Source organism: Euleptes europaea, chromosome 18, assembly GCF_029931775.1.
Source record: "Euleptes europaea isolate rEulEur1 chromosome 18, rEulEur1.hap1, whole genome shotgun sequence".
Classification (NCBI taxonomy): Eukaryota; Metazoa; Chordata; class Lepidosauria; order Squamata; family Sphaerodactylidae; genus Euleptes; species Euleptes europaea.
Genome location: NC_079329.1, coordinates 602,868 through 619,939, shown reverse-complemented (window position 1 = coordinate 619,939; position 17,072 = coordinate 602,868). Strand labels below are relative to the sequence as shown.

Here is a 17,072-nt window from a genome sequence, read left to right as displayed (position 1 = left end):
CCCGGCCCCTGGGCACCTGCTCCCCCCGCCCGGGAGGCCCCGGGAGCGGAACGCGCGGCGGCTCCGGCCCGGCGGCGGCAGCCCTCCCCGGCCCCCTCCCCGCGCCGCCGCGCTCCGAGCCGGCGGAGCGCAGGCAGATTTCAGCCTAGCAACGGTGCGCGCGCGCGCGCCCCCGCTCCCCCCCCCCGCAAGGCTGCCCGCCCGCCCGCCCGCCCGCCCGGGCAGCGCTTTTCGTTTTCCTCCCTGAGCCCCCCCCCGCCCCCGCCCCGGGGCGCGGGCTCCGAGGCTGGGCTGATGGCGAGGCTTCCCTGTGGCCCCCAGGCCTGCTCCAGCGCAGGAGGGCTGCCTCTGGGGCTGTGGTGAGGGCCCGCTGTGGGCAGGGGCTCAGCTGCCCCATGGGCGCGGGTGGCCAGATGCCCCGGCGGGCGGGCGGGCGGGGGGCCTTGCTGCTGCGCTCCAGCGAGGTGCCGGCCAGCGTGACGGAGAGCTTCATCCTGAGCGGCTACCGCTGCCCGGGCTACACCTTTGCCCAGTGCCTGCTCTCGGCCTTCCGGCCCACCAACGAGACGGGCAACTTCTGGACCCACTTCCTGGCCGTCTTCGTCTTCGCCTTCCGCTTCCTGGAGCAGTTCTGGGGCGAGGCCCCCGGCCCCCGGGAGCTGCTGGACCCTTTCTACTACCCGCTCTGGAACTACTTCCTGGGGGTCTGCGGCCTCCTGGTCGCCAGCAGCATGGCGCACCTCTTCAACTCCATGTCGCTGCCCATCCGGGAGATCTGCTTCTACGTCGACTACGGGACCATCAGCGCCTACACCGTGGGCTCCTCCTTGGCCTACTTCTACTACATCCATCCGCGAGGAGCCCCGGGAGCACCGGCTCCCGGCGCCACCAACCTCTCCTCCGGCCCCGGGCCGGGCGGGGAGGGCGTCGACCGGCTGTCTGCGCCGGAGGGCCGGGTGGGCGCCTGGTTCGAGGCCTTGTACGTGCCCACGGCTTGCCTCATCGCCCTCTTCTGCACGCTGGCCTGCTGCAGCACCCGTCACCAGTGGCCCCGGTACCGCTACCTGATCCGCACGCTGGTCTTCTTGCTGCCCTTCGTGGTGGTCTCCGCCCCCGTCTTCCACAAGCTGTGGCGGGCTGGCGGGGGCCCAGGGACCGGCCGCTTCTTCCTTCGGCACTGCTTCTGGCTGCTGGCCTCGGGGGTCTTCAACGTCAGCAAGATCCCCGAGCGCTTCAGCCCGGGGAAGTTCGACATCTGGGGCCACAGCCACCAGTGGTTCCACTGCTGCACCTTCATGAGCATCCTGGACGAGCTGCACATGATTCGAGGGGAGATCCAGGAGCTGGGCACGGGGGGCCCCCCGCCGCTGCCCAGGGCACCCACCTTCCTCTCCACCTTTGGAGTGATGCTGCTGCTGCTCCTGCTGCTGGCCGGCATCGTGGGCTGGTTCGGGGCCAGAGCCTACGCCAGCCAGCAGCAAGACAAGCCCAGGAAAGGGGACTGAGGCGGCCCAACGAGACTCGGGCGTACTGATTTGCATGGGTGCTGGGAGAGGCCGAGGCCGGGAGTGCTGGAAACCCGGCCGTTTACAGCTTACACTGGATTTGACTGTGGAGGGGCTGGGGTGTGTGTGTATGAAATGGAGAAGAATGGAATAAATGAGGAGGTCCTGCCCCCACCCTGTCTGTTGGAGGGGGCGGGTGCGCGATGGTAGCTGGGATCCCTGACTCCCTGTGCAAACAGCACTTCTGCAGGGAGTGGAAGGAGAGATGGAGACTGGAGCAGGGCTGATTTTCCAACAGGCAAATTTGTGGCCTTGGGGGGGTGGATGCTGCCAGGCGAGGTCTCCATGGGTGTCTGGGAGGCAGGATGTCAGGTTCTGCGGAGGATCCGGGGCCTCGAGGAAGGGCCTTTCCTTAGGGTTCTGCCTGTGCCCCTAAGGCCAAATCCTGTGGGGAGTCAGAAGTGGGCTGCCTTCTAGGGGGAAGCGGGGCGGGGGAGATTGGGAGTTGAAGAAGGGGCCACCTGGGCTTGGCAGTGGGGTTTGGAAGAGTGGCACGCTGCTGCGTTTCTTCTTTTAAAAAGCAAAACACTCCCCAAGGTCTTCCGAGAAAGTCGCCCTTCTCCTGACCTGCCTCTCTCAGCCCCCTCCCCGCTGTGCGATTCCCAGGCTCACAGGACAGTTTTTAATTCTTCCTAAATATATCCACGCACACATGGCGTTGTGTTTAATGCACAAAAAAGGGGGAGGGGAGAAAGGCGCAGTAAAAATAGCTGGAGTGGAAACTTGTGCCGGTCACCTCCAGACAGGCCCGTTCAGCAGCTGGGGGCCGCCCCGCCCCACCAAAGGACCACTGGCCCCTTCCCTGGCCCTGAGGCCGTAAAGCCATCTCCCCCCCCCCCCACTTGCACAGAGAGAAATTGAGGTCAGTGCTGTGTGGTGTGACAGCTGCAGAAGGTGGGGAAGACGAGCCGGCAGGGCCAGCGGGCCATCCCTTCCTGCTGTCTGAAACTGGCCGCAGAGGGGGAGGCTGCAACCCCCTCCCCCCCGCCACCCTTCCCTCTGGGATAATCCAGGTGCTGATGCTTGGGCTTTAAAAGTGGAGGCCCTGGGGCTGCCCTAGGAGGCCTCTTTTCTGCCCAGGGCGGTGCAGTAATAAGAAAGCCTTTGTGGATGTGCCAGAGATGGACACTTCACCCATCTGATGAAACGAGCTCTGCCTCATGGAGGCTCAATGTAGTTAATCTTTAAGGTGCCGTCTGACTCCTGTTTAGAAGAGGCTCTTAAATTAGGGATGAGTTATGTGTGTGTGAAAAAATAAGGAAAATATTTACACAAAAATCAGGGTTATCCAGTAAAACATGCAATAGGTCAGAGAAGAATGAAAGACAGTCTGTGAAACTCATGGCAGCAGGCTCTTAACAAAAGGATTAGATAAATCTATTGCCGATGGGTCTGTGTTTACCAGACGTGACAGCCAGAAAAAGAGCCTCCCTGTTCCGAAGCAGCGTGCCTCCAGTTGCTGCAGATTAACCAAGAGGGACTAGTAGAAACAGCCCCCAGGCAGCCTCCCCCTGCCCGGGCCACCCTGCTCACAGTGGTCTCCTCTGACTGGCAGAGAGAGGTCTTCTGCAGATGCCCTGGCTGCTGCCGACTTGGGCCCATCCCCTCAGCGGAGCCTGCAGGGCTCTGCCACTGGTCCCCTGCTGCCGGGATCCCACCTCCCCTTTCCCAGATGCAGCCCAGCCTGAGCAGAAAGAGGCGCCTTCTCGAGGTGGGCTGAGCGCAGAGGAGGAGAGCCGGCCGAGGCCAGGTGACCCGGGCAGTGGTCTTCCCCAGAAGCCCCTGAACTTCCAGAGCAGGCGGGGGCTCAGCCAGGCCCCCCTTCTGCTGGTGCAGGCGGAGCAGAGCTACTGCGCTGACTGGTGGGGTTTCGGCAAGCAGAGGAAGGAGACTTCTCCTTTCTGGGGCTAAAGACAGAAGGAGGAACACCCCCCCCACACACACACACCCCGTGTCTGCACTGGGAGTGCATCAAGGTGAAAGTGAAACCCAAAAGCCTCTAGGAGAAGGGCTGGCAGACATTCTGCTCAAGGGAGCCGGTTTGGTGGGGGTGGGGGTCTGAAGCCTGGCAGTGGGGAATCGGGCTCTCAGAAGGAGAAGACCAAACGGATCTGAAGCATGTCGGGGCTGGAGGGGTGGGGCTTGGCCCATGCTCAGAGCCGTTCTCCCAGGCCAAGTCCTGGTGCCACAAAGAATGTCCAAAGAGGCCTTCTGGGTCCGTCTAGACCAGTATCCTGCTTCTCACAGCAGCCCACCGGATGATGACAAGCAGGCGAGGGAGGCAGGTGCACTCTCTCTGAACATGGAGGCTCTGCTGAGCCATTAGGACTCCGATCCTCTGACAGACCCCTCCTCCTCCTCCAGGAGTCTGTCTCATGCCCTTTTAAAGCCACCTAAGCTAGCGGCTCGGACCACATCCTGCGGCAGTGAATTCCTCAGGGCCATTGCTCTCTGTGGAGAAGGACCGCCTCTGCTCAGCCCAGAAGCTGCCTTCCCAGCCCTTTCATTGGGCCCCCACCAGTTGTGGTACTACGGGAGAGGGAGAAAAAGGTCTCTGTACCCATTCGCTCCACCTCATCCACGATTTTATGGGCCGCTGCCATGCCCTCATCTTTTTCTAAACCAAAAACTCCTAAGCACTTCCCTGCAGGGAAAATGCTCGGCCCCTTGGTAATTCAGGTGGCCCTTTCCTGCAACAGGTCCTTGGGCCAAGCTCTAGTGACCCCAGGCCCAATTAAGCCCTGGGGTTACCGGAGAGAGCTAGCAGGATAGCCCTGGAGGAGGGAGGGATGCTTTCTCCCCCTGTGCGATGTACCCAGAGTAACCTCTTTCCCAGGCATCTGGTTGGGGATCCTAGCAATGTTTGTCAGGTGTGGTGAGCAATGCCCCACCTGCCTGCTTCTCCTCTTCTGATGGCCTTAGAGGGAGGAGAACGAGGCCTCTGAACTCCCGAGGTGGCCCTGCCAGGAGTCCCGGTCCTCACCTTCCCTGCTCCGCCTTTGGCCTCCCAAGAAATCTAAACACCCAGCCCACAAAGGCTTTCGGGCAAAATTGCACCAGGACAGGGGCCTTCAGGAACTAGCCTCGCACACCCGCGGAACCCAGCGCATGTAGACAGATCAATGGTTGGGCACGGCAGGAATGGCTGCTCAAGCCTTTCTAGGCCAGAAACCCGTGAGCGACCCCAGGAGATCGAGGGGGGAGACTTCACTGTGCAGCCGAGCAGCGCACGTCTCAGGGAAAAGGGGGAGTGGGGCCTTTGGGGGTTTCTTTCTGGTGCCTGCCTTCGGCTGTTCCTTACAGGCTGTACTTCAATCCCCACTCTGAGGCCTGAAGGATCATCTGGGGCTGCCGCTGCCTCCCCCACCTGCGCACCCTCCGGCCCCCTCTCTTTCTCCTTCTCTTTCCCTGTCCCCTCCCCCCAGTGAATGCTGGGAACTTTGAACCGGCCGAACTCCTGGTGATCCAGAAGCGCCCGCCTGCTTGCCTGCCAGCGTCCTTGGGCACTGGGCAGACTTAGTCCTGGGATCAGAGGGCAGTCCTCCCGGGGCCTTTGGCCTCCCCGTGAGAGACGTGGCACAGCAGGCCTTTTAAGCTGAGCGAGTTTTGAGCTGCTGCGGAGGATATGCGCAGTGCCCCCGGTATCACGTGCGCTAAAACTGGCACCTGGCTGCCCTTCCTCAGACTGCTGCCCTCTCGGTGGGGGAAAGATTTCTTCATTCGTTTCATTTATACCCTCCCGATGAGGACTCGGTGCAGCTTACAGAAACCTCCTCCATTTTATCCTCTCAACAACCCTGTGAGGTAGGACAGTTTAAGGGTGCGTGACTGGTGCAAGGTTGCCCAGCAACGCTCCACAGCAGAATGGGGGATTCCAACCTGAGTCTCCCAAATCCTGGTCTGGCACTCGAACTAGCATTCCCTGGGGGAGAGGCAGGGAGAGAGAGAGAGAGAGATTGCTCTGTGGTCTTTATTCTCCTGACTGTTAATAATTAATGGGCTGAGCAGCTCAATTCAAGTCCAGGAGCACCTTAGACACCAACAAGCTTTTCGGGGTATAAACCTTTGGGAGCCAGAGCTCCTTTCGTCAGGTACCAAAACTCCCTTTGTCAGACTCTCAGAAGCTCCTGCCCTGAAAATCTTTTTGGTCTCTAAGGCGCCCCCCCCCCCACCGGACTTCAGTCTCACTGGCCCACTGAGGACCAACCCGGCTGCCCTATGAAACTCACCATGTGTAGCCATATTACAAATAAAAATCCCCACCCGCACGCTTTATATATACGTGCTCTGAAACTCACTGGCTGGAGGGGATGCTAGAGCAGGTGCGTCAGAGACGGGCAGGCAAGGAAGGGAAGGACTGGCGCAGCTGCGTGGGCACACGAGGGGCATCCGGCCCTTCAGAGGTCCCAGGACGGCCGGTCATCGCTCCCCCCTGCCTGGTCCAGAGGAAGTTGCCGGACATCTGTGGTGCTTGTGTTTTATTTATTCCCAATGGTTCATTGTGGAGTCTTCTCTATCTCTCAATCATAATCCATGATGTGGGGGGGAGGGGCGGTAAGAGGGACAGGAGGAATGGGGGGGCGTGATCCGTGAGCTAGCTGGGAGTCGGGGCCTCGCGGAGTTCAGCTGCTCGCTGGATCATGTCCAAAGCCTCCCAGAAGAAATCCTTCTGGAACGTCATGAGAGGCATGCTGCCCACCGCCTCCTTCATCTTGGCCATGCGCCCCTCGAGCGTTGGGCACTTGTGCAGCTGGCTCAGGTACTCCTCGCATGCCCGGGCGGCCAGGGCCTCCGTGTCGCTGGAGGGCAGCCCTGCCTTGCTGGCGGGCAGCTCGCGGTAGGCGGGCACTTCCTCAATGTCGTGGCTAGACAGCATGTAGAGGCACTCCCGAGTGGAGCAGACGCGGCGGACGCATGGCGGCACCTGCAGCAGTGAGGCAGAGAGTGAGAGGCCAACACAGGAGAGGCCCTGCGTGCCAGGAGGAGGGGAGCTGCTGGGAGGGCAAGCCCCACAAGCCCTGGGGCCCTTTGGCAACTTTGCCTATATCTGCATACATTGCAAAAAGTGGGGGCCCATTTTTCTTGCCCAGTTTGGAGGAGTTGTTGTTTTATATACCAAATGATGATGGTTCCAGTTCAATGGTGCGGAAAGAAACAATTTTGGAATAATTACAGGGAGGGGTGGGGGAGGGGCTGAGTGTCTCCACTTTCTGACTATTAGAAACCTCAGGCAGCCTGGCCATGGACATCTTGGCCTGTGAGGGGAAAAGGCTCTGTTTTTAACTTTAGAAAGCTGCTCTTTGGGGGGGGGGAACAAGACAAAACTAAAAAGGCAAACACAGTCTTGGGCTGCATCAGCAGAAGTATAGTGTCCAGATCACGCGAAGTGATGGTATCGCTTTACTCCACTCTGGTTAGACCTCAACTAGAGTACTGTGTTCAGTTTTGTGCACCACAATTTAAGAAAGATGTAGACAAGCTGGAGCGTGTCCAGAGGAGGGCAACAAAGATGGTGAGGGGTCTGGAGACCAAGTCCTATGAGGAAAGGTTGAAGGAGCTGGGTATGTTTAGCCTGAAGAGGAGAAGACTGAGAGGGGACATGATAACCATCTTCAAGGACTTGAAGGGCTGTCATATAGAGGAGGGTGTCGAGTTGTTTTCTGTTGCCCCAGAAGGTCGGACCAGAACCAACGGGTTGAAATTAAATCAAAAGTGTTTCCATCTAGACATTAGGAAGCATTTTCTGACAGTCAGAGCGGTTCCTCCATGGAACAGGCTTCCTCGGGAGGTGGTGAGCTCTCCTTCCCTGGAGGTTTTTAAGAAGAGGTTAGATGGCCATCTGTCAGCAATGCTGATTCTGTGACCTTAGGCGGATGATGAGAGGGAGGGCAATTTGGCCATCTTCTGGTCACTAGGGGTGTGGAGGGGGGAGGTAGTTGTGAATTTCCTGCATTGTGCAGGGGGTTGGACTTGATGGCCCTGGTGGTCCCTTTCAACCTTATGATTCTATTCCTATTCTATTCTATTCTATGATTGGATGGGGAGGGGCTGGAGGGGGACAAAAGCTGAGGTTCTGGGGCTTGCCCAGGAATGCTGGGCTTCTTCCTCATAGAATCACAGAGCTGGGACCACCAGGGGCATCTAGTTCAACCCCCTGCACAATGCAGGACATTCACAACTACCTCCCCCCCCCACCCCCAGTGACCCTACTCCATGCCCAGAAGATGGCCAAGATGCCCTCCCTCTCATGATCTGCCTAAGGTCCTCCTCCGAAGGTGGCAAGGAGCCCCTAGGCCATGCTCCACCCACCCCTGCACTCTACACAGGGGGCACCCCTCACCTTGATGTGCAGCCGGATGAAGGAGGCGCTGCCCTTCGGCCACCCGGGCAGACGGCCCCCTGCCCCACAGCCGCAGCCCATGAGGTCCTTCCCCAGGTCTCCGCTGTGGCTCAGCACCAGGGTGTGGTTGAGGCCACACCAGAGGTCGATGGGGCACTTCAGGTAGTGCACCTGGATGGGAGGGGAACAGAGAAGGGGTCTGAGGAGGGCGGAGGCTTCTGTGCAACCCCCCCCCCCATCCAAGCTGCATTCAGGAACACATGAAGCTGCCTTGTACTGAATCAGACCCTTGGCCCATCAAAGTCAGTATTGTCTACTCAGACTGGCAGTGAATCTCCAGGGTCTCAGGCAGGGGTCTTTCACATCACCTGCTTGCCCAGTCCCTTTAACTGGAGATGCCAGGGATTGAAACTGGGACCTTCTGCATGCCAAGCAGATGCTCTACCACTGAACCACAGCCCCTCTCCATGGCTCTCAGGCAGGGGTCTTTCACATCACCTGCTTGCCTGGTCCCTTTAACTGGAGATGTCCCTGGGGATTGAACCTGGGATCTTCTGCATGCCAAGCAAAGGCTTTACCACTGAGCCACGGCCCCTCCTGTTTCCTGCTGCTGCAGGGATGGATGGGATTGAATGGCCCGAGGGAGAATAGTACTCCACCTGGTTTTCTGTATGGTATCTTTCGGGAAGATTCACCCCCTAAAGCAGAGCAAGGCCCAAACGCTGTTGCCAGGAGCCAAGGCTGAGGCTGGTAAACGGACGGGTCCGGCTCAGCAGTTGTGTCCCCCAGGAGCGCCGAGCCCTCGGAAGGCGGTTTGGGGACTTGGCAGTCTGCCGTTCCCCCCTCCCCTTGCCTCCCACTTGGCAGGCCCGTGCCCCTCCCTCCCCTCTCACCTGAGCAGGCTCCCCACGGTCAATCTTGTCTCCTGTGCCCAGCTGACCGTAGCGGTTATTTCCTTGCATGAAGATCCTGCCAAACTCATCCACCAGCCCCAGGTGGTTGTAGCCGAGGGCACAGGTGAGCACCTGGAGGGGGCAAAACAAGGGCTGAGGGCTGGAACGGGGCAGAAGGAGTGGGGCATCCCGGGTCTCGACCTGAGGCAGGGTTCCCTGCCCCTCTACCTCAGAGCCTGCTGCCACCGCCCAGCCTGGCTCCGAAGGGGCATCTGCCCACGTGCAGACTGCAGCTCCTCAGAGGCAAGGGGGAGCAGTCAGGAATACGAGGGGAGGCCCACGGTCCCAAGCCTCCCTTGACAGTCCTGGATCCAGGAGTCCAGAGGGCCGGGCTGGGTTATTTGCTCTGGCACTGCTGATGAACTGCAAGGGGGGGGGGCTCACCCACCGTCAGGCACACACATGGGGGGTGGGGAACCGACTGTCTGGCTGCCCACCGCTTGTGGTGGTTTCCAGGGCCAGACGGTGGAAAGCACGATAGCAACAGGGATAGGAAGGGGAAAGGGACAGAGCCAGCCAGCTCCCTGGTCCCTGGCGCTGAAATCCCAGAGGCCCCTCTCATTCCTGCTTCCTTCATTAGTACTACCTAAAGCTGGGGGTTCCCTGACCTGGATCTGCCCAGGCTAGCCTGATCTCGTCAGATCTCAGAAGCTAAGCAGGGTCAGCCCTGGTTAGTATTTGGATGGGAGACCACCAAGGAAGACCAGGGTTGCTGTGCAGAGGAAGGCACTGGCAACCCACCTCTATTAGTCTCTTTCCGTGAAAACCCCAAAAAGGGGTCGCCATAAGTCGGCTGTGTCTTGACAGCACTTTACACACACATAAAGCTGGGGGTGGGGTGGGGGTCATTGCCCCTCTCGGTGTTACCTTGGCTGGAAGGGAGAGGGCCAGGGGCATCTGCTGATCCAGTGGGTCGAAAGCATGGAGGGTGCCAAAGAGATCCCGGTACACGCCAGGCGAGTGGACCTCGAAGTAGACGGCCCCTTCCTCTGCAGAGGGGAGAGAGGAGCATTGAGGGGCCATCTCAGCCAGCCCCCCAGCTGCTCTTCAAAATCCCTTTCCAGAGTACGGCCTCCTTCCTCTCCGCCTACACCCATGATTGCTCTCTGCTTCACCCACACAAGTTCTGCTGTCTCCTGTTCTCGTCCCCATCTCTGCACCTTCTGCTAAGCAATTCCCCCACCCCACCCCCGGCCATGCCTGGAACAGCCTCTCTCGCTCTGTTCATCAGGCTGCGTCCCCCTCCCCCGGAAGGGGGAGGTCCTCCCTAGTCCCCTCTCCCCCGAATCTCCGGCTCCACCTGAGCTCCCCCTACTCAGCCCCCCCTGGCCACTTCTCAGCTCTTGATTTCCTCTTGTGATGCTTGTGACTTATTTACTTCATTTATACCTGGCCTTTCTCCCAAAGGCTGAAACTATGGGACCCAAAGCGGCTCACACCATGTGAATAAGGAACTGGGAATAAGGAACCAACTTCAGCCTCCTCTCCTCTCCTCCGTTTTATCCTCAAGACAGCGCTGTGAGGTAGGTTAGGTTGAGAGCATGCAACTGGCCCAAGGTCACCCAGCCAGCTTCCATTTGAACCCGGGTCTCCCAGACCCCAGTCCGACGCTTTAACCACCACACCCTGCTGAATCTGGCTGTGGGTTCAAGTGCTGCTCAGAACCTGTAGCTAAAGAGCCAGGGTGGGGGGCAGCAAGAGGAGACGGAGAGGCCTGGGCAGAGTCTGCCTCTCCCTTTGAGCTGGGGCCAGTCTGGCCAGCAGGGCTGTACGGTACCTGTGAGGTAGACTGCGCTGCTTTGGTTTGAGTGCACGTGGCGGATGGAGATGTGGGGAAGGCACTTGGAGACTTTGCGCAGAGCCAACTGCACCGTGTAGGAGCGCGGCTGGTCCAGCTGCGTCTCGTTCACCACCAGGCTGTAGATCTTCCCTTCCTCTGCAGAGAAGGGATCCACCCCGCAAGGGGAGAATGTCAGGCTGCCTCTGCACAAGCCGCACAAAGAGGCAGGGGCTTCTTTGGGGGATGGGAGAGGCTTGCTTCTGTGGGGCCTATGCGGAGGCCTGTCTGTACTTTCTCCCACAAGCCATGCGAGGAAGTCCCAGAGCGCCCCAATGCAGAAGTGCTCTCCGTGGTAGGCAGAGGCACTCTGGGAAAAGACGGCAGGGGTCCCACACTGGTAACATGATGAGGTTTGGGAGCAGAGGAGAGGCGGTCTTTCAGGAATGCCTCTCTCAGGGAGACCACAGCGGGAGTAAAAATGCACCCAAAGGAAGTGGCCGCTGTCTGTCTCCAGCTTCTGCTGTGCCCGTGAGGAGCAGCAGCTCTTCGGCGCTCTCTCCTCTCACCTGTCAGGAGGAGGAGGGACCTCTCAGTCTCCTGCCCCACCAACGCGATCTGCTTGAACTTCATGGAGAAGTGGAACGTCATCTTGAACACCCGCTGCCCGCTGGATTGCAGGTAGACCTCCACGCAGTCACAGAGGCGGCTGCCGGCAGCTGTTACAGGGGCCTCGCTGCGCCCCATCACGGGGGCTACCGTCTGTTCCCGGGTCGCCAGCACGTACAGGTATTTGCGGTACACCGTGTCACTCCTGGGGTCGGTGGCAAACTGCAGGCAGAAAAAGAAAGGATGCCAGGGATCAGAAAACGTGGCTGCAGGGAGCTGTGTTTAATGTTGCTCTAGAGGGGGAAGCAACAGGGCCCTGGATGTCGCCGTCTGCATCTGAGGACCCTGGAAGAACTCCTTCCTCTTGTCCCCCAAAAGGTATTGAAGAGTTGCCAACTGCTATGGCAAAGAAGACCGAAAGTCCTGGTCAAGTGATACAGTTTTTTTACATTGCAGCATGAGTCTCTGCTGGCCTAGGCGAGCCCACGTGGCAATCTATGGGGCACAGAACTATTTGTCAGCCTGTCCCTTGAGGAGAATGAACCTCCCCTATGTACTTGCCAATAGATGGGCATTCAAAGCAAAGTGTGGGTTCAGTCCCTCACCCTAAACGAGACGTCCAAAGGCCCTACACTCCCCATCTCTAGCTCGCCCCCTGGAGGTCAAAACAGTCGAAGCCCCTGGCTTGATTTAAGGGCAGATGTGGCGTAACAGCTGTGAGCGGTCATGGGGCTCCAGTGGAACCAGGGAAGCTGCCTCGATAGCCAGTCAGAGTTGCTGATCCAGCTGGCTCCCCGCGATCAGAATCGAGGGAGTCGGCAGGGACTGAACCCGGGGCTGCCTGCATCCCAAGGAGGGCCCCCGCCATTCAGCTCAAGAAGGGACTGGTGGGCCTTCGGCCAACCCCTTCTTCAGGCTCCGCCCTCCATCATTGTCATGGGATGAGATGAGGACGGATCCTGGAGCCCATCCGTTGGTTCTTCTTCTTCCCCATCTACACAATCAGTCTCATTATTCAGATCGCATTCCTGTACGTGTTTTTTAAACCATCAAGACGAAATTATATGGTTGACATGGCCTAGCTGTAAGGCCTGCCAGCTGCAGACTCTTCCTGCTCCGTCCTGCTTATACACACAAGGCACAAGAAGCTGCCTTGTGTGGAATCAGACCCCGGGCCCCTCGACATCGGTATCGTCTACTCCGGCCGGCCATAGAAAAGAGCCCGAGTCCAGCAGCGCCTTAAAGGCTGACAACATTCCAGGCAGAGGAGGGAGCTTCCGTGAGCCCCGGCTCCCTTCTTCAGAGACTCAGGCTGGCAGCAGCTTGCCAGGGTCTGAGGTGCAGGTCTTTCACCACCACCACCACCATCACCACCACCCTGGTCCTTTTAACTGGGGATGCTGCTGGGGACTGAAACGGGGACCTTCTGCAGGCTGAGCAGATGCTCCGACCACTGAGCCACAGCCCCTCCCCCCGCAGTTTCACTCTTTTAACGGAGTCTTTGGCCGTTCCCGGTCATGGCCCTCAGACAGGGAACAGGGGAAGGCTTTTGCCTGGCTGGAACCAAAAGTGCTGGGCAAAGCTTCATTTGGTGTAAGGTGGCCGAAAGTGGCACAGGAAGAAAGTGGGGGGGGGGGGCAGCTCTAAGCCCAGTTCCTGCACAGCTCATCTTGTTTCTCTTTCGCAGAAAGACGCTGCTGCTGCTCAGGAAACATAGCGAGGCTTGCGGTAGAAACAGAGAGCCACAGGGGATCTCAAGAGTCATCTAGTCCAACCCCTGCACAAATCAGGAAATTCACAACTACCTCCCCCCAACTCCCCCTGTGACCCCCTGCTCCATGCCCAGAGGAAGGCAGAAAGCCTCCGGGATCCCTGGCCAATCTGGCCTGGAGGAAAATTGCTTCCTGAGCCCAGAGTGGCGATAGGCATTACCCTGGGCATGCAAGAAAGAGCCACGAGAGCCAAGCACTGACACAACCCTCCCTGCCCTCCCTCTCATGATCTGCCTAAGGTCATAGAATCAGCCTTGCTGACAGGTGGCCATCTAGTCTCTGCTTAAAAACCTCCAGGGAAGGAGAGCCCACCTCCTCCCGAAGAAGCCTGTTCCACTGAGGAACGGCTCTAACTTAAGTCCTTCCTAGAAGTGACTGAAAAGGTTGGGGGACAGAAAAGTTTTTCCAGTGGCATAAGGAACACAGACCAGGACTAGCAGCAGGGGCTCTCCTCCCCAAGAGGGCTACGTGTGCTCCTGGAGAGCCCCTCCCCCTGGTAGGCCACAGACGCCATCTGACCTGGCCAGTTTTGAGCAGGGTGGGTCCACAGGAAGGGGCCTAAACTCCTCGGAGGTCCTTCTACTTGAGAGTGACCCTCAGAGCTGGGAAAGCAGCAGCAAGGTGCCGTTTCTCTGGAACGCGCTCACAAAGGAGACTCTCTCTTCCCCTGCACATTCTGGGCCATACCTGGTGCCCTCCCCGTGGTGAATGCAGTGCTGGAAGGAAATGCTGTTTGGAACTGCACCCCCCCTTTCGGCATCTGTCGCCAGGTGAGCGTTTCCCCCCCCCCCTCCCTGGCACGTACATCCTTGGCACTGCGGCACAGCACCATATAGCGGCAGGCCCGGCGCCACTGGATATGGCCCAAGGTGGAGGAGACCAGGGCGTTCTTGAGGAAGAAGAGGGTGCCGTTGTAGTCGAGGATGAAGACGTGGTCCTTGGTGGGCAAGAACTTCCGGTAGCCGTGCGAGAGCAGAGGGGCCACGGTCTTGCTGACAAAGTGCCGGCGGCCACTGAACATCTGGAAGTACAAGCCCTTGGTGTCTGTGGGACAGAAAGACCCCCAGGGCGGGGGAATTGGGTCTCTCTGCAGGAGCTGGCTCAGCAACCCCCTTCCCTTCCCTGGGTGTGTGTGTGGCGGGGGGGAGCAGAGGGCAAAGCCTACTTTGGGTTCACGCTGAACCCTTTTTTCTCCAAACGGCTGCCCTTCCTCCCCCTTGTGCAGGCACCCTCCCCCCCACCCTTTCCCCATGCACCAGACTCTCCCTGGTGCAAATACCCTCCCCCCCTGGAGCCCCCCAGTTCTCTCGGCACCTCATTTCACACCCAGGTATACTGACAGTTGAGGATGGCCGAGCGCTTCCAGGGCCGGCTGCCCCCCGAGTTCTCATCCCGCAGCCGAGGGGACAGGCGGCGGCAAATCCTCTGCCAGACACCCTCACTGTCGCACACCTCATAGAAGTACCGGCACGTCTGGCCCAAAGCGACCACGTCCTTCACGGGCAAGAAGGAGATGATGTAGTACAACTTGTGGGGGGGAGAAGAAGGAGACTCAGTTGCTGTGCAGGAAGGGTCACCCCCTTTCCCAAATCCCACTCCCCGCCCCCCCGCGGCTCCAATACCAGCTCTGGAGGGAAAAACTGGATGGTGGTGGTGTCTCCTCTGCCTGCCTTCTCTTCTGTGGTCTCAGTGGAGGAGCTGCGCTGCTTCTTCTTGGGCTGCTGAGGTGGGGGGAAATGAGGGGAGAGGGTGAGCAGGCCCGGACCACCTGGCTGCCAGCCCTGCAGTTTAGAAAAGGAAGGGGTGCTGGACCCCAGGTTTCGGCCAGAAACCAATTCTGATGAGTTTCGAGAACTGAGGCCTTTCGCTTCCTGGCATCATGGCTCTCCTACCTTTAGCAACAGCAGCTCAACGGCTGCAGGCAGAAAATGCTGAATTTCTGGCTGCTTGTACTCCTGTTAAAATGCACAGGAGGTTTGCCAGGGAAGGCCGAAGGAGATGTTCCGACTGACCCACAGCTCTCAGTACCCACCCAAAACAAGGGTTCATGGGGTTCAGAGGAAGTCACCGTCCTTAAAACTGATTTGAAAAGGCTTCCACACTAATTTAGTTTTGCTGGGTAAATGGAATTGGAGGAATATTATCAATACTCCAAGAGACGATGCACAAAATCTTTTATTATCTATTTTTACTACATTTACTGGTATACCCCTCCTTGCTCCCCAGTGGGGACTCAAAGGGGTTTACATCATTCTCCTCTCCTCCTTTCCCCCTCACAACAACCCTGTGAGGTAGATTAGGCTGAGATGTGCCTGGCCCAGGACCCCCCTGCCAGCTTCCATGGCAGAGCAGGGCTTCAAGCCTAGGTCTCAGATCCTAGCCTAAGGTAACCACGACCCTGCGGTGGTTCTTGGTGCATTTCCCTGGATGTGCACCAGGGGGCAAGAATTCTCTTCTCTAAAGACAGAAAACGGGAAGTCCCTGGACAGAATAGGGTTCCCCCCCCCCCCGCCCTTGATTAATGTGGACAATGAATGCTAGGAAGGGATTCCATGCAGTTCCAGAACACTCATGGAGTAATTACGCACAGGACAACGTAAGCATGAAATTGACTTTTCTCCGTGATGTTGTTTTGATCCATATTTGGGATGCCCGGAGATAAGTCCCAATTGTGACCCAACAGATCCAGCTCTGACGGACTTCTCTGAGATTTTACAGGACGTGCCGAGTGCCAGTGACATCAGGACAGCCAAATCTGCTAGGAAAAAAGTCAACCTGCGTGGAGTTTGCCAGTTTTGGTTTTTTTTAGGTGAGCCTTGGTCTGAAGTCCGGCCCTCCATCTGCTGAGTTGTAAACGAGGCTGTCTGTGTGCAACCAAGCAGAGGAAGGAGCCCCGCTGGGCCTGATCCCTGAGCTGCCTTCCCCAGCCCTCGGAGTAGGTCTCCTCCTCCTCCTCACACGTGCCCTGCCTGCTCTCGGCAGCCTCCCTGTGCAAAGGTCGCATGCTCACTCCAAGCGGTTCCTCGGCGCTAGAGGTGCGGGAGAAGTGCTGGAGCTGTCTTCTCCTGAATTTCCGGGCAACGTGCCTGTCGCTCATGTCTGCCCACCCAGCCAGAGCCAGTGCGGTGGGGGCGAGCGCTCAGACCCACCCTTGCTGCTGGGCCCAGCATGGCCAAGGCTTTGCAATGCCTCTGTCCACATGGTCAGGGACCCGAGGGGACATGGCACTATGTGATAATAGCAGGCCTGCTGGCTTCACAGAGACCAGGGTTCCCCTGGTAACTGGGGCACTGTGACATCAGCGCTCGCCCGGGGCTGTCTTTGTGACCCCTGTGCCAGGGGTCCACCTGCTCCTGGGCCCAAAGGCAGCTGCCCTGCGCCCCAGAGGGCCTCGCTCATCGTACATGCCACGCCACAGAGGCCCTCCGGGTAAGCAGACGGGCAGGCCAGGGACTGCAGACCTTTCCCGTCGTGGGTGGGGTGACGCTCCCTGTGAAGAGCCGGCTTCGCACCTCGGGAGCGCTGCTCAACACAGGGGTCGCTTTAGAAAACCAGGGGGCTGCGATGGTCCAGCATGCTTTTGCCCAGCTTCAGCTGGTGCGTCCGGTCCATTTGCTCCTGGGTCAGACAGATCTAGTCACAGGGATCCATGCTTTGCTTACATTCAGACTGTACTGCAGTGCACTTTACTTGGGGCTCCTCTTGAAGGGTGTTTGGAGGCTGCAGCGAGTGCACAATGCCCTGGCTGAACCGCTGCTCAGGGCCAACTACCGGGAGCACCTGACCCCCACCCCCACAGCCATTACCCGGGCCGTGGATCCACTCTCGAGCCCAGTTCAAGGCCTTGCAAAGCCCCGTGTGGCTTGGGACCAGGTTTATCTGGGGGTCTGCTTCCTCCCTGACCTGGGAACCAAGATCACCTGGAGGGAGGGAGGGAGGGGCCCTCCTGGCTGCCCTGCTAATCGAAGCAGCTTGTTTGGTGGCTGCAGGGGAGAGGGCCTTTTCTGTGGCAGCCCCGCAATTACGGAAGGACCTCCCTGGGGAGCTGCCCCCAGC

General features: G+C 58.9%; 2 protein-coding genes across 2 annotated transcripts; one reads left to right on the top strand and one right to left on the bottom strand.

Moving 5' to 3' along the window:
* Positions 1-395: 395 nt before the first annotated feature.
* LOC130489796 (membrane progestin receptor epsilon-like) lies at positions 396-1,505 on the top strand. Its single transcript, XM_056863587.1, has one exon. The coding sequence runs from the start codon at positions 396-398 to the stop codon at positions 1,503-1,505; it is 1,110 nt and encodes a 369-aa protein (XP_056719565.1).
* A 4,654-nt stretch (positions 1,506-6,159) lies between these two features.
* FBXO24 (F-box protein 24) lies at positions 6,160-16,415 on the bottom strand. Its single transcript, XM_056863586.1, has 11 exons — positions 16,364-16,415; positions 16,027-16,154; positions 14,639-14,737; positions 14,357-14,543; positions 13,822-14,060; positions 11,205-11,466; positions 10,636-10,794; positions 9,726-9,847; positions 8,799-8,930; positions 7,906-8,076; positions 6,160-6,489 (listed from the first exon to the last, which is right to left on the bottom strand). The coding sequence occupies exons 1-11, from the start codon at positions 16,413-16,415 to the stop codon at positions 6,160-6,162; spliced, it is 1,881 nt and encodes a 626-aa protein (XP_056719564.1).
* Between the last annotated feature and the right edge of the window lie 657 nt (positions 16,416-17,072).